Source organism: Urtica dioica, chromosome 1, assembly GCF_054948205.1.
Source record: "Urtica dioica subsp. dioica isolate 48M chromosome 1, U.dioica_male_clone48M_v1_H2, whole genome shotgun sequence".
Classification (NCBI taxonomy): Eukaryota; Viridiplantae; Streptophyta; class Magnoliopsida; order Rosales; family Urticaceae; genus Urtica; species Urtica dioica.
In genome coordinates, this window is record NC_142756.1 from 60,584,659 (window position 1) to 60,605,009 (window position 20,351).

General features: G+C 37.4%; 1 protein-coding gene and 1 long non-coding RNA gene across 3 annotated transcripts; both read right to left on the bottom strand.

Annotated features, from left to right (window-relative positions):
- Positions 1–557: 557 nt before the first annotated feature.
- LOC149408352 (uncharacterized) lies at positions 558–1,143 on the bottom strand. Its single transcript, XR_016300715.1, has 3 exons — positions 968–1,143; positions 705–746; positions 558–619 (listed from the first exon to the last, which is right to left on the bottom strand). It is a non-coding gene; the product is annotated as an uncharacterized LOC149408352 (long non-coding RNA).
- A 14,089-nt stretch (positions 1,144–15,232) lies between these two features.
- Positions 15,233–20,226, bottom strand: LOC149408353 (PI-PLC X domain-containing protein At5g67130-like). Of its 2 annotated transcripts, XR_016299748.1 has the most exons (9): positions 20,063–20,226; positions 19,869–19,991; positions 18,643–18,780; positions 17,873–17,971; positions 17,489–17,792; positions 16,934–17,157; positions 16,742–16,828; positions 15,839–16,617; positions 15,234–15,767 (listed from the first exon to the last, which is right to left on the bottom strand). XR_016299748.1 is itself a non-coding variant. In XM_089617020.1 (8 exons), the coding sequence occupies exons 1-8, from the start codon at positions 20,162–20,164 to the stop codon at positions 16,585–16,587; spliced, it is 1,110 nt and encodes a 369-aa protein (XP_089473146.1). In that variant the 5' UTR covers positions 20,165–20,226; the 3' UTR covers positions 15,233–16,584. The 2 variants fall into 2 exon arrangements, 1 of the variants encoding a protein (XP_089473146.1); XM_089617020.1 differs by having other exon boundaries at positions 15,233–16,617.
- Positions 20,227–20,351: the final 125 nt, after the last annotated feature.

The following is a 20,351-nucleotide window of genomic DNA, read 5'->3' on the forward strand; positions in this document are numbered from 1 at the left end:
GACAACAATAACAAGAGTGAGTTCATAAATTTCAGTAACTGTAGAAGCACGATAACAAGGTGTATAATTCAGGTAACTGTAGCATCTCTTTTTTTTTCTTTCCTGAAACTGAAAGAGCACGCATGTTTCAATACCGTAAGCTAAGTCTAATTCAGATTCTAATAAGACAGATATAATAAGACAGATATAAACCAGAAACCAAAATAAGGTGAAGCTGAAAATTGAAGCACATAAGACACTGTATTTTACAAAAAGAAAATGCTACAGATAACTGAGAGAAAACAATCGAATAGAGAAAACATGATGAATATCAGAAAGGAAAAATGGAAAAAACAAATGTGAGAGATAAAGAGAACCATATCTGCTTTGAAATATCAACGATAATCTAGACCTGAGCGTGAAGAACACAATCGCGACCAGAGAACAGAGTCGGCAAAGCTTCCTTTGCAGAGGCGGCAGAGAGTGACGGAGCTCCGGCTATCAGATTCGGAGGCGGAGCGGAGAGGCTGAGGTTCCAATTGATATTGACCAAGCAAGACCTTGTAGATGACAAAATGCAACTACACTTAAGATCTGTGTCACTATAAGTTTAGCGTCTTCCTCTGTATACTTTCCTCCTCTGCAATACAGGCAAGAAATTTGAACATGTTATGATTCATAACAAACCAATATCACATACACACAAGAGATACAATAACTACTACCTCAATAGAATCCTGTCAAGAAGTTCTCCACCTTCACACAACCTGAGAGAGAGAGAGAGAGAGTGCATTATGAGGTGATTGGAAATGCAGATGACTTTACAAAACCTCAGCAAGAAGATGGTAACAATTGGAACCGGTTTTAACTAATATCATAGAAACCTAGTCAAGAATGTAAAATTTCAATGGCCAAGCGATTCATAAAAGATTTTTTCTCTCTTTTTTTTTTGTTCAAACTTATAGGTAAAGAACAAGAGAATACTCACTCCATTACTATATACACATTGTTGCTGTCTTCATATGCATCATAGAATTTAACTAGATGTATGTGCCCGGATAAACCTTTCAAGATCTTCACTTCTCGCCGTACATCTTCGATGGCGATAGCCGTAGTCATCTGCAGCGTTAAATTTTTATTTTATTTTTTTGTTCAAAAATATCCTTGCTATTTGGCCGGTAAATATGCCTAATGCCATACCATGAACATGGAAATTCAGATTATTCCAAATAGCAAACAAGTGTTGTGAGAAAACAAAATTCGTAATTTCTACAACACAAACATAAACCATCCACGAATAAACAAGTATATGCGCTCTTGTTTGTTTCTGGCTCGATTTCTGAAGACACAATTCAACTCACGCTAAACTTATAGTGACACAGATCTTAAGTGTAGTTGCATTTTGTCATCTACAAGAGCGGAGCTCCGGCTATCTGAAATTGACCAAGCAAAAACTCCAATTCAACTCTCAAAACGAAGACCCAAAAATCAATTAACAGGTTCAAGCTAAACAACATAGAAAAAACCCAATTTCTTTACAAATTTTCGGCCAAAAAATCAATTAAAATTCAGGAACCCTAACTCAAAGAATTTCAGATCAAGAACAACAACAAACCGAGCCCAATCCAATCCATATACCACGGAAAAACTGGACTTACTTGCAAATGACTTGACTTCGTCGTTTGTGAGTCCATCGACTTGCATCAATTCTCTAATCTGCTTTGGAGTTGCACCTGTGGAAAATTACAGCAATCCTCACAACTTGTATTTTACATTTAACTTGTAAATCTACAGCGCTGATGAATCGGCTGTGAAGCTCCAGCGACTAGCACCGCCTCTGATTCCTTGCGGCGGCAATTGGCAAGTAAAAATCCATTTATGTATTCTCTAGAAAAATAAATAAATAAACAAGCAGAGATATGAAAAGAAATATTTCATTTCTTTTGGGGCTATAAACACTTAATGCAAATATTACCCTTTAAGAACACGTCACAAAACCGAGCAAATAATCTGAACAAAAAATTAGAAATTGAGCAAATAAAACTCCAACTCAACACTTAAACATCGAGACCCATGTATTAATCCAATGATTCAAGCTTCAGATTGTAAAAACCCCAAAAATTTAAATCCAATTTTTGGCCAAAAAGAAGAGAAATTCATAAACACAAACCGTAGCTCACAAACTCTAATTAGAAATAAGCATAAGCAAACCACGAAACTCAAGCTAAGAAATTAAAACCCCTAATCAGAAACACTAAAATCGGACCAAAGAGGAAAATATTTTCAAATCGAAACTCCTACCTTGTTAATGAACGAGCCACGGGCCACGAACTATCTCTCGGAATCTCTCTGGCTCACTCTCCCTCGCGAAATCGCCCAGAGCAAAGTCCCATTTCTTTTTTTTTCTTTTTTTCCTTTTGTTGTTCTTGGTAGTAATGTGACGAGAATAGAAGCAAAGAAAAACTTCAAAGGCTTCAAGTAGGGCTAAAGGCGGTCGAGCGCATGACAGAGGTGATGAGACGGATGCAGTGCGTGTGAGAGAGGGAGAACGGGATGAGAGTGAGACTTTGATGAATAAAAAAATGGTAAATTGAAATTAGTATAAGTGAATATAGTGTTGTTTCTATACTTGGTGGAATTTGAAGTTTTCGTACACCGCCAAAAACAAAATCTTTTGTGGAAAATTTCCCTCCAACTAAAATTTTGTTAATTTTTTATATTTTAAGTATTACAACTCCTTTTTTACCTTTGCCTGTAGTGTAAATGTGTCAAAATTTTGTGGGAAATTTCCCTCCATTTAAAAATGGTGAAATTTTGATCATTTTTAATTTTTTGAGTATTACCACTACTTTTTTATATTAGCTGTAGAGAAAAATAGACCATTCTCTACAGCTTTATATTCGACTGGAGTCTAATATAGGCCTAAAAAAAGGTGACCGTAGTCTGTATTGAAAGACTCCATTAAAAGGTTAAACTGGAGTTAAAAAAAAAAACTATAGTTGTATCCAATATTTCTGGTAGTGATTGAACATGAAATATAAACCTTAATTGATTGAGTTTTAAAAAAAATCAGGAAACAGTCGAGAGTGTTAATCATTTTCTTTATTTTTGTTCTCCTACATGTGTTGGAATCATAAAAACAAATTTCTAAAGATTTAACGACGTATGGGATAAAAAAAATATGCATAAAATTTTTGACGGTGTCAGATAAAATTTGAGATAGAAGGCCAAGAACTACCACGGATTACAAAGAAATAAAAGAGGTTTGAGAGAGAGACAGGTTGAGCTTGATTCTGTTTGACTTTTATTGACAAGATTTTAGGATTTCACCACCGAAATCACTCTCTCAAACAGATTACGAAATCAACAAGCGCAAAGAAAGGACACGCTGATTTATAGTGGTTTAATCTCAACGTGAGATCTACGTCTAGTTTGCCGCTGCAAATCTACTATAAACCCAAATCGGGGATGGTGTTTACACTCGTTCTTTCTTTTCTCTTTGTACCTACTTTTCTCTCTTTTATTTTCCACACAATACAAGAGTGACGACTACAACATATTTATAGAGAAACAATTAGGGCAACATGCAGGCCTGAAATATCCTAAATACCTTTTAACATAATTTCATACCAAAAATGACGTCACACTGGCGTATGGTCTCAGCTCAACGCGGAAATTGACATCGGTCTTCAGCATTCCATCTCGTTAGCTCGGTATTGGTCTTCAGCTCGATAACCAGATTAGGCTCCACGCACCAACAATCTCCCACTTGGAGACTAATCACATCAGTTGTCTCATATTTTTAGGGGAGACACAACTCATCAGGCGAGGAGTCCAACTGAGGTCGAGCACAACTTCAATTTGTCATACGGCAAAAATCTGATGTAGTGGTACCTCAACTTCATTAACATGCCAGCTGGATTCCGACTTCCCGCGATCTTTTCAAGTACCAACACTTCATCTTCCAGTGCAAATCTGATGTAGTGGTATCTCAACTGTATATGCTTTGTCCTAGCATGATATTTCGGGTTCTTCACCAACTGAATGGCACTCTGGATATCACTGTACAACACACTTCCGTCATGGTCTTGATCCAGCTCGCGCATAAATGTCTGCATCCATATAATTTCTTTTTGTGGCCTCGGTGATGGTCACGTACTCCGCCTCGCAGTTCGACAAGGCTGCAATCTTTTGCAACCTCGACACCTAGCAGGTTATCGTATTTCCAAACATGTAGACCGGGCATGCTCCTCATGCTGTCAACGTCGCCTCCATTATCTGCATTGACGTAGCCTTGAAGTCCCAACTCGGACTTCCTGAATATCAACGCCGAACTCGAGCTGCCTCCTAGATATCAGAGGATCCACTCAAAGCCTCCCAGTGCTCTCTCTCTCCGAGGTACTCATAAACCTGCTCACAACTCCCACTGCATGAGCAATGTCCGGCCTCGTACACACCATTGCGCACATCAAGCTTCCGATGGCCGAAGCATATGGGATCTTGTCTATATACGCCAGCTCGTCCTCCATCACCGAAAATTGCTCCTTGGACAATTTGAAATGGCTAGCCAGCAGTGTGTTGACTGACCTCGCACCGTCCATGTTAAAGCATTGGAGTACCTTCTTCATGTACTCCTCCTGCGAGAGCTTGATGCTCTCTCTAGTCCTCTTGATCCTCATCCCGATGATCTACTTTTCGGCTCCTAAGTCATTCATCGTGAACTCTTCGGACAATCTCTTATTCGACTCGTCGATCTCTTGTAGGTTGGTACCTACGATCATCATGTCATCGATGTAGAGCAGAAGAATCACGTAGGAGTCTTCAAGCCTCTTGAAGTAGCAGCAGTGGTTTGCCTCGCATCTTCTGGACTCAGCTCGTTTCATGAGGCTGTCGAGCTTCTTGTACCACTGCCTTGGGGCCTGTTTAAGCCCATAGAGACTCTTCTGGAGCTTGCAAATGAGCTCTTATTTGTCCTTCACCTCGAAACCTTTAGGCTGCCTTGTATATATCTTTTCGTGGAGATCACTATGAAGAAATGATGTCTTCACATCCATCTGCCAAAGATGCAAATTCTCCTTGGCTACCACTGTTAGGAATTCTTGCCCACGAGAAGATTTTATTTGTAATTCTCGCTGAAATTATTAATAAAATAAAGTTCGACATTTATTATCTATTTGAATTGAAAGTGGTTATTTCTTATAAAAGATTTATCAAACATCCATCAATCCGTAGTCTTCGTATTAAATTGAATCGCATGATGGGCATCCGAGTTCGGGCGGCGAACTAAAACATGGTCGATGATTGATTCATGCCTAGATAGTCATATATGTGGAACACGAGTGAAGGTTGATGACTCAGTGGGAGCATTCTGCACTTGTGGTAAGTGTACGACTTGGACAGACTTTGGTTACGACACACTATCCGGGATCACCTATGATGATCACAATGAGACTTTATCTAAATCCTGAACTAATCATGGACTTCTAGGCCATATCGCCGGGTTCTTAGACTCATTTCCTTAAAGGCTACTGAGACGCTGATTAAACTTATATCTTAGGAATCCGGAATATGATCTGAGCAGAAAATAATTCACAGATACGGAATCAAGCCTTCATGAAAGAATGTAAATGTTCACTCACCTAAGGGTTGATTCCAGAACCGATAGATTGCGCGCACTTCTGAAATAAGTAACGTTCCGAATAATCTTTCTGTCAGGACCCGCGAGCTCTCGTTGACTCACGAGCCGCGATGGAGGTCAACACAGCTTCATATAATCATCATATCAATATATCATATCAAACAAATACAAAAGTAAATAAACATAATAAGCATAAATACTTATATGAAACATAATTTACGTACGATAATACATAAGTATAAAAAATGGTTATATGAAAAACGCGGGGAAATTTTTTGTTCTTCGCAATTCGAACTTCGAGTCTCACATAAGAATGCATGATGCAAATCTAACTAGTTCTAGAGCATGACTAATGTGTGCACACTCTAACTAGTACTTGTCGTCCGCAAGGCTGCACACATCCCCTGCTATAACCTTCGGAATGACAAGAGACCAGCCTTAGACTTCGAGCAGAAGTCGTCTAGCGGCCTAAGATTTTAACGTTTATCTAGGATCCACTAGTGGTACCGTCCTCATCTGACGTCGGCGCGGCCGAGCTTTTCCAGCAATGAGCTCTCGATTCGCGTTTACCATCCCACTACGGCACGGGCACTCAGTGGGCCTCCGCTTGAGTCCCTAGTCGGCAATGAGCTCTCATTTTGCGAAGAAGTCCCAATGCACAAGGGCCACTCAGTGAGCCTCCGTCAGGGTCTCCAGTTGACAATGAGCACGTGTTTCGAGAAACAACCTCATTGGGTACATGGCACTCAGTGGGCCTCCGTTTGAATACTCAGCGCCGTCTAGACCGATATAGTCCGCAATACAAGCCAATGACTTGTATATACCACCGACAACAGTTCTTTATGGTTTGGGTACTCTGCAGCACTCATAGTACACACATATGCAACTTACAGGTGAGCAACTCGGGATAAATCTCGAAAGAAAGATCATTTCCCTTTTATGCTCATTAATGTTTTAAGTTGAAGACTCAGGAGGAAGAGGAAGAACTAGGAGAAGAAGGTGAAGATGGAGGAGATGACGGTGCTCGGATTGATGGTTGTGTGGTCGGGTTGTTGTTGTTGAATTTTTTTTTTCTCTGTTAATGTTTGCAGGACTCACGCGAAGAAGAAGAGAAGAAGCGAGGAAGAAGAATCGAAGAATAAGGGTGATGAGAGAGAAAGAAATGATTCCCTTTTATATGAATGAAGTTTTCATATTTATTCATTAAATCCTTCTTTTCTCTCACAACCTCAAAACCGACCCCACTTTCAAATGGGTCCTTAAAATTATTACAATTATATCATTCATCACATAATTATTTAATTAAATCCGTAACCAAACGAATTTTAATTATATGATTAAACCGAGAGTTTTCTCGTTCGTTCTCGATTAATTTAAATATATTTAAGGTTTCTAGGAAATAATTTTCGTCCTTGAGAATTTATATATTAAATTAATTTTTGAAATATTTCTTCGGAAAATAATTGATTATTCGAGACGAACTCGATTAATCCTTTATTTATTCCGAGATTTTCCTTTAACTATTTTAAATTAATTCGATAAACTTATAGGACCATAATTCACTCAAGAACTTAATTCTAACAACGGAAGCTCATTTATTAAACTCGAATTTACAAGTAGAGTGATTCAAAAGTTTATCCTTTACAATCTCTACCCCCTTATAAGTGTTTCGTCCTCGAAACTTAGAACAAAGCAAGGTACTTCTTTTTCATTTCACTCTCGAACTCCTAGGTAGCTTCTTCTTCAGCGTGCCTCTTCCACAACATCTTGACCAAAGGGATGGATTTGTTCCTCAAAACTTTCTCCTTGCGATCAAGAATCGCAACGGCTGGCTCTTCATATCTGACTTAAAGAGATATCTCAACCACTTGCTCTTGTAGAACATGCGAATGGCCAGACACGTATATCCGTAGCATAAATACGTGAAACACATCGTGGAGGTTGGCCATGGATGGTGGTAATGCCAGGCGATAAGATGTATTGCGTACACGCTCAAGGATCTCAAAAGGTCCAACATATCTTGGACCGAGCTTTCCTTTCTTTCCAAACCTCGTCACACCTCGCATTGGTGAGACTTTCAGAAAAACTTTTTCCCCTGCCTCGAACTCCAGAGGTCTTCTACGCCTGTCAGCGTAGTTATTTTTTACGACTCTGAGATGTCTTCATTCGAGCTTGGATTCTCTCTATCGCTTCTGTGATCTTCCCAACATCTCAGGTCCAACAGACTTGCTCTCACCAGCTTCATCCCAATGAACTAGAGAGCGGCACTTTCGTCCATACAAAGCTTCATACGGTGCCGTACTAATCGTCACTTGGTAGCTGTTATTGTACGAGAAATCAACTAGCGGAAGGTAACGACTCCAAGAGCCCTGGAAGTCTAAACCACAAGCTCGGAGCATATCCTCAAACACTTGGATCGTTCGTTCGCTCTGACCGTCGATTTGGTGGTGGAAAGCAGTACTGAACTTCAAACGAGTCCCCAAGTTTACCTGTAGACTCTTCCAAAACTTGGATGTGAAGTGAGCATCACGATCAGAAACGATTGATCTAGGAACCCCATGGACACGTAAAATATCCTTTATATAGAATTCAACGAGCTTATCCATGGTATGAGTCTTAATGGGAAGAAAGTGAGCTGATTTGGTCAATCTGTCAACAATGACCCAGACTGAATCGTGACCAACTGTGGTTTTTTGCAACCCAGATATGAAGTCCATCGTTATTTGCTACCAATTCCACTGCGGAATCTCAAGGGGTTACATCATTCCAACTGGTTTCTGATGCTCTACCTTAACTTGTTGACAAGTTAGGCACTTTTGGACGAACTCAGCCACGTCCTTCTCCATTCCTAGCCATCAATAGACCTCTCTCAAGTCTCGATACATCTTTGTCACATCTGGATGTACCGAATATGGTGTCCCGCGAGCTTCTTCCATCAACTGCTTTTTGACTTCTTCATTGGATGGCACACAAACTCTTCCATTGCATCTCAGATGCTCGTTCTCATCCAACTTCACACTACTACATATAATACATTTAAAGACATGATATTTAAGACGTTTTTTAAATCGCACGACTTCAATAGTCTAAATTGTCAAATTGATTTATTAAGTCATTCAAAAACCGACTTTAATGAAATTTTAAAGTCATTAGTATAATGACTCTAAAATATCCACATAAATATTTTAAGTCGCTTAGAACACGACTTAGAATATAGTATTTTGTTAAGACGTTTAAAAAAATGTCTTTATTAGTTATTTTAAGTCTATTAAAATATGATTTTACATATTTTTTATTATTATTTTAAGTGGTTTTAAAAATGCCTTGAAATATATCCATATATACAAAGAGTTATTGTATTTAAAAGAGACTATCTAATAATAATTTCCACATAGGCACCTTACCATGTATTAGGTAGTTAATTTTTTAAAAATTGAATTATTAGATAATAATCCCGCACTTTACCTTCTTTTTTTCGTTTTCAAATCTTAAATTTCACTTAAAAAACCCTAGCTGTAGATAATCCAAACATGTATATTTGCCCCGCCTTTCTGGCCATCGGCTTCCCACTAAGTCCAGCCCCCACCAACTCTCTCATCAACAAATTTGTCTCCGTCGTCGATCGGAAAGCCCTAAATCACCAAGATCGCAAACTCTCTCAACAACAAGGTGTTGCGATATTTTTATAACTAGCACGCAAGCGGACGTATCGAACAAGTAATAGTGTTACGTAAGTAACGGATATCGATCCCACAGAGACTAGTTACTATAGCGATTTTCTAAAACTTGATGCTAATTAATTCCAAGTAAAATTAAGAAGATGGTTGTAACAAAAGCAATAATAAAACTAAAGCAGAGAGTTAAAATACGAGTTTTGCAAGAAGAGAAAGTAGGGGTCACGATTTCACCGGAACTAACTAGGACGGGGGTTTCGGGCTCGAACAACAAAATCTACTCCTATGGATGCTAATCTGACTCTATCAAAATTATTCACTAGCCTCTCTCGAGTGTTCTAGCAAACCTATGCAATTGACGGATTATTATCCTCTCGGCATCTAATCCTATTAAAAAAATCACACGCAATGAAACAAGAGTTCAAACGATTACATAAATTGCCTAGATTTTCTAACCTAGGATCAACTATGATGACATGAACAAAAGCACGATTATTTACTCTCTCTCGAGTAGCTAAACAATCCTAGATAACAATTCTAATGGTGATCAAGCACTAGAAAGCATAATGAACAATTCACATCAATTAATCCATAATAAGGAAGCAAACAATAATTATCTAACCCTAACGAGCCCCCCAACCATTATCAATCCCGGCTACATCGCAACCCCATAAGAAACTTAGCCTCTAATGGTATTCATAATCAACGCTAAACACAACCGAATAATTAAAAACACTAAAATAAAGATTGAAACCAAAACAGAATTCATATTAAATAAAATTGATGTTCAACAATAATTTAGAGCAATAAAATAAATAAAAAAAAGAGAAGAAAGAAGAACGAATGAATTCGGAGAAGGAGAACTCGTCGGGTTGTCAATTCCGTTGAAGAACGCCTTTTTCCTCTTTCAAAAGCTCTCAAGAACAACCAAAACAATAAAATAGAAACTAAAACAAAAGGAAAGATATGTTTTTCAGAGCTTAGAGTCTCATAAATAGGTCAAGGGGTGATTTTCGGAGCATATTGGGCCTTTGGAATGGTTTAATTCGCCCAAAAACATCAAAAACGGAAAGTAAGTCCGTCAAAACCCGAAGGAGGGCGCGGCGCGCGGTCTGAAATCCAGGTTATGCGCGGAGCGCGCATAAGACTCTGTGTATTTTCATGATTTGTGCTCCCGTATGCGCGGCGCGCTATCGTCTATGTGCGGCGCGCGGTCTCGAATCCTGTCATCGCGCGGCGCGCGTGGTCGCCAATTTTCTTACTTGTGCTTTTTGACTCTATTTCGACCGTTTTGTCTCCAAATCTCGTCCTCTTTCCACGAAATTGATTGTAGACGCTCTATTACTCCTCTGAACCTGAAACTACTCAAAAACCTACTAAAAACCATTAAAATACTTGAGGACTCGTCGGTTTTTGGTTCGGGAAATAGGAGTTTTACGCGTGATTAACGCACCTATCACAAGGTAGTCTCTGTTGTCAATCAGAAAGCACTAAATCTCCGTTTGTCAAAGGCTGCGGGAGAACATCTAGATCGCATTGATCCATTTTCAAATCCTCTTCCCCCACCCCACTCTAAGCTCTCAAGTTCCTTGCCCTCTGCTCTTCGACCATGTCAATAAGGTTCGCTCATTCACTATATCCGTAACTTTTTTGATCGATCTATTCATTTTGGATCCTATTTCTCACACTCGACTGACCAGAAATTGACGGCTGCGAGCCTCAAGCGATGGTTGGATTAGGACCAACCTCTCGCTGAGGCTTAACATTGTTGGTGCACGATACTGAATTTGACTTTGCGTGGTTCTATTTTGGTTGCTACATCTCAATAAAAGTCTCATATTTTTATTTATTATGTTACTGTTTGAATCATTTCCCCAAATTTAACATGGTAAATTACTTCATTACAGTGTCGTTGGATCGTCACTTTGAGCCATTCATACTGCTGAACCGCAGGCTTCATCTCAGCATCGCTGGTCTGATCAACCGAGTGTGAAAAGGCATAGAGGATGGTTGACGAGGAAACAATTTGTTAAAAGCTACGGAATGCGGCAAAGTGGGAGAGCTATGGGTGCCGATCGAGAGACCAAGGTCAGGGTTGGCAACCATCTCTTGGTCCCGCGTGACATGCCTGAGAATGAACACCATGACCGGCAAACGGCTTTGATGGAATAAACTTTGATGAGCCAAGTCACTGATTAGAAATGAAAAATACTAAGTCTTCTAGTCTTTTTCGTGTTAGTCAATTAAGGGCTACTGTTTTTTTATTCTTTAATTTTAGTAACATGTAATAAAGCGATTAATATCATATCATTTCAAATTTATATTGATTTTTTTATTCCACAGTATCTTTATAATCTTCCATGTGACTAAAGAAAAAAACGTCTTAAAAATGTAAATTATCATTTCAGCATTTTTTTAAGTCATAAACACTGTGTTCACGTGCTTCAATGGAAAAAAAACGTCTTCATATGTGGACTCTTTTTAAGTCATTTTTAATAGATTTGAAGTCGATATTCCTTGGAGAATCGGAGACGTTTTCTAAATGTCTCCAAAAATATATCCATGTCAGCATTATTTTGCCTATGTGTGTCGTTTTTTAAGTCATTTTTTTTACAGATTTCAAGTCATTTTACTTAAAGATATGAAGACATTTTTAAAATGTCTTAAAAACATGGACTTTTTAAGTCACTCACCTAGAGGTCGTTTTTTTTAATGTCACGAAATATATTTTAAGTCGTGTTTATAATGTCTTAAAACGTGATATGTGTAGAAGTATCAAGTCACCCTCTTTACCGTTTTGAGCCTCAAACATCTTCCCAAGAAGATATTCGTCTTCGTACTGACCATCTTTGATATGCTCGAGCAGTACTAGACGTACGCTGAGAGCGGCTAACCTGCTTGTGATTAGCTGAAGCTCTAGTTGTTGCACATCATCTTTCAGATAGAGAGACGTTTCCACTGTACTTGCTAAGGACGCTATAGACTTATGACTGAGAGCATCTGCCACCTTATTGGCCTTACCAGGGTGATAATGCAAATCGAAGTCGTAGTGGTTCAAGAGTTCCATCCAACGTCCTTGGCGCATATTCAACTCCTTCTGAGTGAAGAGATACTTCAACGTTTTGTGGTCAGTATAGATGTCGCAATGGATTTCGTACAAGTAGTGTCGCCATATCTTGAGCGCAAACACCACTGCAGCAAGTTCTAGATCATGAGTAGGACCGAGTCTCATAATCGTTAAGCTGTCCTGAGGCATACACGACGACTTTCTCGTGCTGCATAAAAATTTCGCCTAAACCCTCCTTAAACGCGTCGTAGTAAATGGCGAATCCTTAAATTCCTTGTGGAATGGTGAGCACTGGCGTGGTTGTCAGGCCTATTCTTCGTCTATTGGAAGCTCATTTCACATGTCTCGGTCTAGAGGAACTTCTTTGCATTACAAGTTAGTTGAGTCAAAGGCATGGCCAACTTAGAGAATCCCTGAACGAATTTCCTATAATAGCCCGCAAGACCCAAGAAACTCCTTATCTCAGTGACCGTCTTTGGCTGACTCTACTGCGTCACGGCTTCCACTTTGGCAGGATTTACCATAATACTAGCGTTACTGATGACATGACCGAGGAATACAACTTGTTCCAGCCAAAACTCACACTTCGAGAACTTGGCGTACATTCGATTTTTCCCTCAGCCTGCTCAGCGCTAGTTCTAGATGCTGCTCATGCTCTTCGTTAGTCTTTAAGTAGATTAGAATGTTGTCGATGAATACGATAACAAACTTATCCAGAAAGTCCTCAAATACTCGGTTCATCGGGTCATTAACGGTGCTGGCACGTTAGACAATCCAAACGACATGACTAAGAACTCTAATGACTATATCGAGTACGAAAAGCAGTTCTTGGGATATCTTTCTCTCGAACTTTCAGCTGATGCTATCCTGAACGCAAGTCGATCTTTGAGAACACCTTCACTCATAACAATTGATCAAAAAGATCGCCGATTCGTGGCAACGAATACTTATTCTTGAACGTTACTTGGTTCAACCCACGATAGTCAATACAGAGTCATAAGGAACCATCTGCCTTCTTAACAAACAAGACTGGCGCTCCCCAAGGCGAATGGCTCGGTCGTATGAACCCTTTCTCGAGCAACTCTTGTAGCTGCGTCCTGAGTTCTTACAATTCTGTTGGAGCCATACGATATGGAGCTTTCGATATCGGAGTTGTGCTTGGAATATGCTCTATATTGAACTCAACTTCTCCATCAGGAGGTAGGCCTGGTAGATCTCCTGCGGCTGGGGCTTGACCGTCTTCGTGACGTCTACCACGCTCCCAAGGTATCCAGTGCACTCCTGATGCATCATCTTCACAACCTTCAGCACCGACACGATTGGAAAACTTGATATCCGAGAGGTATCTTGGAACTGCAGCGGTCCAAGTCCCGGATTATAAAAATGAACCGATTTCTTTCGGAAATCTATGATTGCATGGTGCGTACTTAACCAATCTATTCCGAGAATTACATCATAGTCCACCATTTCAAATTCAATCAAGTATGCTTTCATTATCTGATCCTGAACTCGGATAGGCACATCTCTATACCGATATAATGACTGGTATTTTTCTCCATAACATAGCCTTGACGAACGGGTACGAGAACTCCTTATGATGCTCACCTAACTGATCATACTTCCTAGATGCAATGAATGAATGCATGGCTCCTGAATCTATCAATGCATATGCAGAGAAGGAGTCCACGAAAATCTGACCTGTGCCAACGGTGGACGATCCTGCTTCACTTCATCTTCGCACTTCATCCACGAAAATGGAGACAGTTTGAATGAAATGACCAATTTGAATGTTGTGCCAAACAAACCCATTGTGTACAATGTTCAACATTAATAAAAAAAAATCAATCATAAAATCAATAAAATTATAATTAGATTATAAATTCCTCGATGTAATCCGAACAAGGCATATGTGACTTTTCCTGCTTAATTATTTCAAATTATTTAAAATTAGAGCTCGTTAAAATAATATACAATTAATTCTCATCTTATTTCTTTGTGGAAGTTTATATTTGACAATTATTATTCAAAATAACCAGATTTCATAAACGAGATCATGTAAACAAATTCAAATCGGACATTTATTGAAGTATGTGATTGTTTTGACAAAAGAATTATCATGTAAACAAATATCAAGATCGAGCAAAGTTTAAATGAGGTTAAAAAAAATAGGGCCGGCTAAGTAACTATCCCAAACAACCGTATACTTTAAAACTATTGCCCAGTTATTAAGATAATTAAAAAATTAGCCAATTTTTTAGAATAACATTTTAAAATTCTAATATACCCTTAAGGGTCAGTATTATTAACTGTCAGAGTAAATTATATTAACCGTAGTAAGAAAAATAGTAAATCTCGTTAATCATAAGAAGAAGAACAATAGATTTTATTAACGGTAACATGACTAACAGTAAATCTTATAAACAGTCATCTCCTCCGTCTCCGACGCTAGAATCTGACTTTTCATCGGAGTTTCAAACGGAAAATTCCTTGCCCTAGCTTCCAATCCAAACGCCGCCGTTAACTAGATCGCCTCCAACGTCCTTCAATTATCCGACGGAGTCTAGCTCGTCGCCATCGAAAATGAGGTCTTGACATTCGACGATGAAGTTCTCAAATCTCAGCTTCTTCTTACACTTTTAGAACTGGACTTACGACCTTAAAACGGTCGGATCGACACAGCCATGGGATTCGCTGACGTTCGAGGTTGTTTATGGACGAGAATCATCACAGTTAATCGGATTAACCTTTACAGTTAATCCTATTAACTATCAGAGTTAATACGCATAACTAGACTTGATACCTTAGAACGGTCGGATCGGCGCAATCGCGAGACTCGTCGATATTCCAAATTGTTTTCGGAAAAGGTTTGTCACAATTAATCCGATTAACAGTGACAGTTAATCCGATTAACTGTCACCGAACTGGAGCGAAATACAATCTATACAAAGACACATTCTTCACAATTCGATATATCATGGTGGAGATTCCAAAAAATACTTGCTCCATCGAAGCCTATCCAAGCCCTAATGTTACTTCCGTCATGCCTCAATTATAAAAACAAGAATCATCAATCAAGAAATGACTAAATCAACTAACAATGACATTGAAAAGAAGAAAAAATATCACACCTTTAGTCAAACACATTTGTGGAAGGTCCGGGAATCATCGATGTCACGGGGATCGCTTTCTTGGAGCGAATGTTAATAGTTTTGGTCCAATCACGGACTACATTGGCTGAAACGATGACAACGCCGCCATCGAAAAATGGAGAAGCAAAAGACGAAAGCGATGCCGAAGACGGATATTGTGTGGCGACGTGCTTGGCTAGCAAGGCAGCGGAAGACGAGAGATCCTCGCCAGTTGGGGTAAATCCCTCGGGAATCGCAATTGGAGAGCGTCTCGACAATCTCTGAATTTATCAATGAAGTAACTCAGAGAAAAAAGAAGAGGAGATTCAATTCGAGTCAGGATATTGCAAACCTTATGGTTGCTTCGTTCATGGTGTCGGCAGTCTTGAACAACATATATGAATCAAACTTTGTCTATGCACTGGATCTATTCCTCTTTGTAAGCTCGTTGAGGCTCTCCAACAATTTCACCGTGTCTCTCCATTCGCTTCTGCTTCCCCGCCGGAGTGGTCTGTGAAGCCGGTGGGTTCCAAGTTGCACGAAAGTTTGCTCTCAAATTTATCAGCGAAGATTTCTTATTGTGTGTTGGTACTGTAAGCGATGAGGGTATTTTTGGAAACCCAATTTGATATTGGCTATTGTTTTAAATAATTTAATACATTGACTATAATTTTAACTCACCCCTTATAAATAGGTTAGTTATTAACAAATCTAAATAATATAAGGGACAATTAGGCCAGTAATCCAATAGTTCACTCTATTTTAAAAAATAGCAAAAGTTTTATTTTATTAAGAAAATAGTCCACCAGACCGAAATAAATTTAATTAATTGTTTTAGTTAAAATAATTTACTTCGGCTCGGTGAACTATTTTCCTAATAAAATAAATTTTTTGCTAAAATCTTAATAAACAAAGGTCAAGGAATTGACTAGTTGCAACAATTTACATATAAATTTGGAGCATAGGTGAGAACAAAACATTAAATGGGGGAAAACAAGGCTGATACAAGAAGAAAAAAGAAAAGGTTATAAATCTATAACCTTCGTTTTCTTTACAAAGTTTAGTGTGAACGACCGCCATTGTACGTTTGTTGTCCAGCTACGATGTGCAGGCTCCGGAGGTTGACCCTGACTGTTAGACAAGATATTGAAAACACAAAATGCATAAATAAACACTCCTTTTTTTTTTAATAAATAAATAAACACTCTTTAAATGGATTTTAGTGAAGAAAATAATATGACTTAAAAATACTTACCAAACATGCATGTATGTCATCACATCCGCATATATGCTTTGCATTAAGTGTGTCAACTGCTTCAAACGTTCCTCCTCCGTCGCTCCTCTGTATACGTATCACACTTACATTATTATTTATAATTAGATTGATTCAATTAAATATAAAGAAGAATTATTATAATGAAAATTTGTATTCATGTTTATAAATAACCTTGTAGTAATCAACGGCGATGAAATTAGCCCATCGGTTTCCAGCCGAGCCATAACATGTGTGTAGCATCTGGATTAGCTGCTTGGAATTGTGATCACAACTTGATTGCTTGACTGGAATTGAATTGAAATAATTAACCAAAACTAAAGATTTGGTGTTATCGCTTAGCCGCGACGATTCTCCTCTATTCGGACAATTTCCCTTGCGCATTCCTCCATCCCCATCTATGGCAAAAAAATAAATATCAAACAGAATAACTTTTTATTTATTATTATTATTTATGATTTATTATATTAGCAACTATTTATTGTACTAGTCAATCATCTATCTCTTTTTGAAATAATCTAGTTCAAGTTTCATTTTATTTGGAAAATAGCCCATTAAGACGAAATTAATTTAATTAACTGTTCATTTAATTAAGTTATCTAAATACTTAATTTAACAGTTAATTTAATTAACTGTTAAAAAAGAGTTTAATTTTTTAAACGGAAATGGTAAACCATCACAAAATTTTAAGGAAATTTAAGTAGGGATGTAAAGTAAAAGATATGTTACATTGGTTTTCGACCATGTAGTTCCATTGGTACGCAATCCCTTCGGTTTGTTGTTTTGATTTGATAGAAGTGAAGACAATAAGCCTCTGATTTTGAGCAATCATGTCGCTCACGAGTGGCCAATCTTGACCACTTTTGGGCATTCTTTTCACCGGAAACCAATATTTCATCAGCCCCGCGGCTTTGAACACGTTTGTCAGTCCCATAGGGGCTTCAACATAGTCTTCTAATATTAGTGTCACAATCTCCGATGGGTTCGCAGATAAGAAGACCTCGATCTCCTTGAGTGTATCTATGGCTGGTCCCTAATCAAGATATATATAATGTTAAACAATATGTCTCTATTTTTGGTAAATAAAGATATATAGGGTTTATATATACATACAAAAGCGGTATAGTCATGGCATTTTCCTCCAAATGAATGACACAGCCAAACACCTCCTTGAAAATCATAGGTATCAAGCATTAGGCTCCGAACTCCATTCTGTAAATACAAATAACAATTACTTAATTAAGATATCGATTTATTAGCTCTTTACATCCGACACGGTTATGTGTGTATATTTTCAAGTCGTGCCCGATATATTGTATTGTCTTCGGGTTTTGATACTTCAATCTAGTCTTACATATGACGATGTATTTTTGTTTTTCAAAATTAGAACGCTTCTCTTCCTTTCATGACTATAGAAAAGAGAATTGTTCTATTTTCTCTAAAATATCAGAATGATTGCGTCGCATATATATTGCTATATTCGAGCATAAAATCAATGAATTAGTACTTTACACCAAAAAATAATAAGAAAAAAAATTAGGAAAATAATTCAATTAAACGTTTGACATTGCTAAATAGTCAACGTTTGATAGATTTTAGGTAAATAATCACTTTTAGACTTAAACTTTAGGTAAATAGTCAACGTTTGATATATGAAAATGACTATTTATCTAAAATTTACGTCTGAAAGTTACTATTTATTTAAGATTTATCAAACGTTGACTATTTATTAATGTCAAACATTTAAATTGCTTATTTTCATAATGGACAAAAAAAAAATCATACATAGTCACACACTTGAGATTTGGTCAAAACTGATAGATGTTTGACTAATTAAAAGGCCACTGATATAAAGTTGAGCATGTAAATGTAAATGTACTTACATTTAGTTGTTGAGAGACGGAATCTTCTTGGTTTGTGAATGTGAGACGAGGGACTCCCGTATGAGACGGCTCGGAATCAATAGCGAATGCGTTGTGGGTCGTCAAGAATGCGTATTTATTGAAAGGAAGAGAATTGTTCTTTTTTTTTTTTTTTTTTTTTTAAAACAAAAAAAACAAAAGTGTCATGTTTTGTCAATAGGAAGTCTAACATGCATGCTTATAAATTTTGTAATTTTGTATTGGTTATTGGTTATGCTACAATAAGGTTCGCATTAAAACTACATGATACGTAATAGATACTTTTGATCACCATGGAAGATAAATTTCGCCGGCACTTATGAATTTAGATTTTTTATTTTTTAATGTTTTTATTGGATGAATATTATATGGCAATCTAGTATCAAGAACTTTTTTTTTTTATCCTTTTAACTTTCTTTCAAATTTGACACACATAAACGTGACCCAATTTGTAGGAGTAACTTTGTGTAAAAATAGAATAAAACGAGGTATCTAAAATATGAGCCTAATGTATAAAATAAGTCTAAGTTATAAATAAAAGTGAAAATTTTAAGGGAAAATGTAGGCTAAGAAAGACAGATTTAAGATAAACTATCAAGTCAAGAAGAAGTTTTTTATTTTTTATTTATTTATTATTTTTTCTTGAAGGGGGATGAAAAAAATAATTATAGACTAAAACAATACCTTCCAAATATTTTATATATGGTCAATAGATACCTAATAGTGCCTTTTTTTTTTTTAAAGAAAAAAAAAAGCCTAATAGAGTAGAAGAAATAGCTATCATTTATTTTCAGTCGCCCCAACTCTAAAATGTCAGCCTAGAAAGCAATACGACCCACCACAATGTTAAAAATTCTGTCTCAAATTAAATAATTTTCATACTGACTGGTAGCGTACGTCTGGTTGGGAGTTAGGAAGTATGTGGCCTTCTTTTTATCTTGCCCATCACTCTAATTAATATATATATATATATATATATATATATATATAAATAGAAAAGAAAAATCATCCAGTTAATTAAACTGCATGAACGTCATATTTAGGTGTCTTTTTATGGACACAATGGTCACAACGGGTCACTTAATTATGAATCTATGTACTTAAAGATGTATGAATTAATGAATGAAGCGAACTAAAATTGTAATCACGTCAGTTTATACAATACATATATCCATGTTATTTAATCCAAATTTGATTGAGTAAATTACCAGGAGCTGGAACTGGTTAGTGATGGATGATCTAACACATCTTGAGCCAGAAAACCCTTTTGGGCATGAGAAACAGTACAATCCTGAGTTACAATCTTCGTCTCTTGAACATTCTTCCAGTAGCTACACGATATACTGAATTATTGTAAATTAAAGAAACGTTGAATTATTGGAACAAGTGATTGATCACTAACCCGACACTTGGCATTCGAGCAAGCTGCTGTGGTAACTCTTGCATAAACTGTGATGGTGATCATCATCATCATCGTCACAGTAAGATTAATGTGTTGACCCATTATTATTCGGAGCCGGAGGGGTTTATTAATTTTTTTTTTTTTTTTTCTTCCTTTTAATGAAAGATCGTAGTAGGGTTGAGACTGAAAACATATATAAAGGAAACTACGTGTGAAAGAGGATAATGTGAATAAATGTGGGAACACAATAAAGGACATTGTGTGGTTATGGAAACAAGAAGCCAAATGA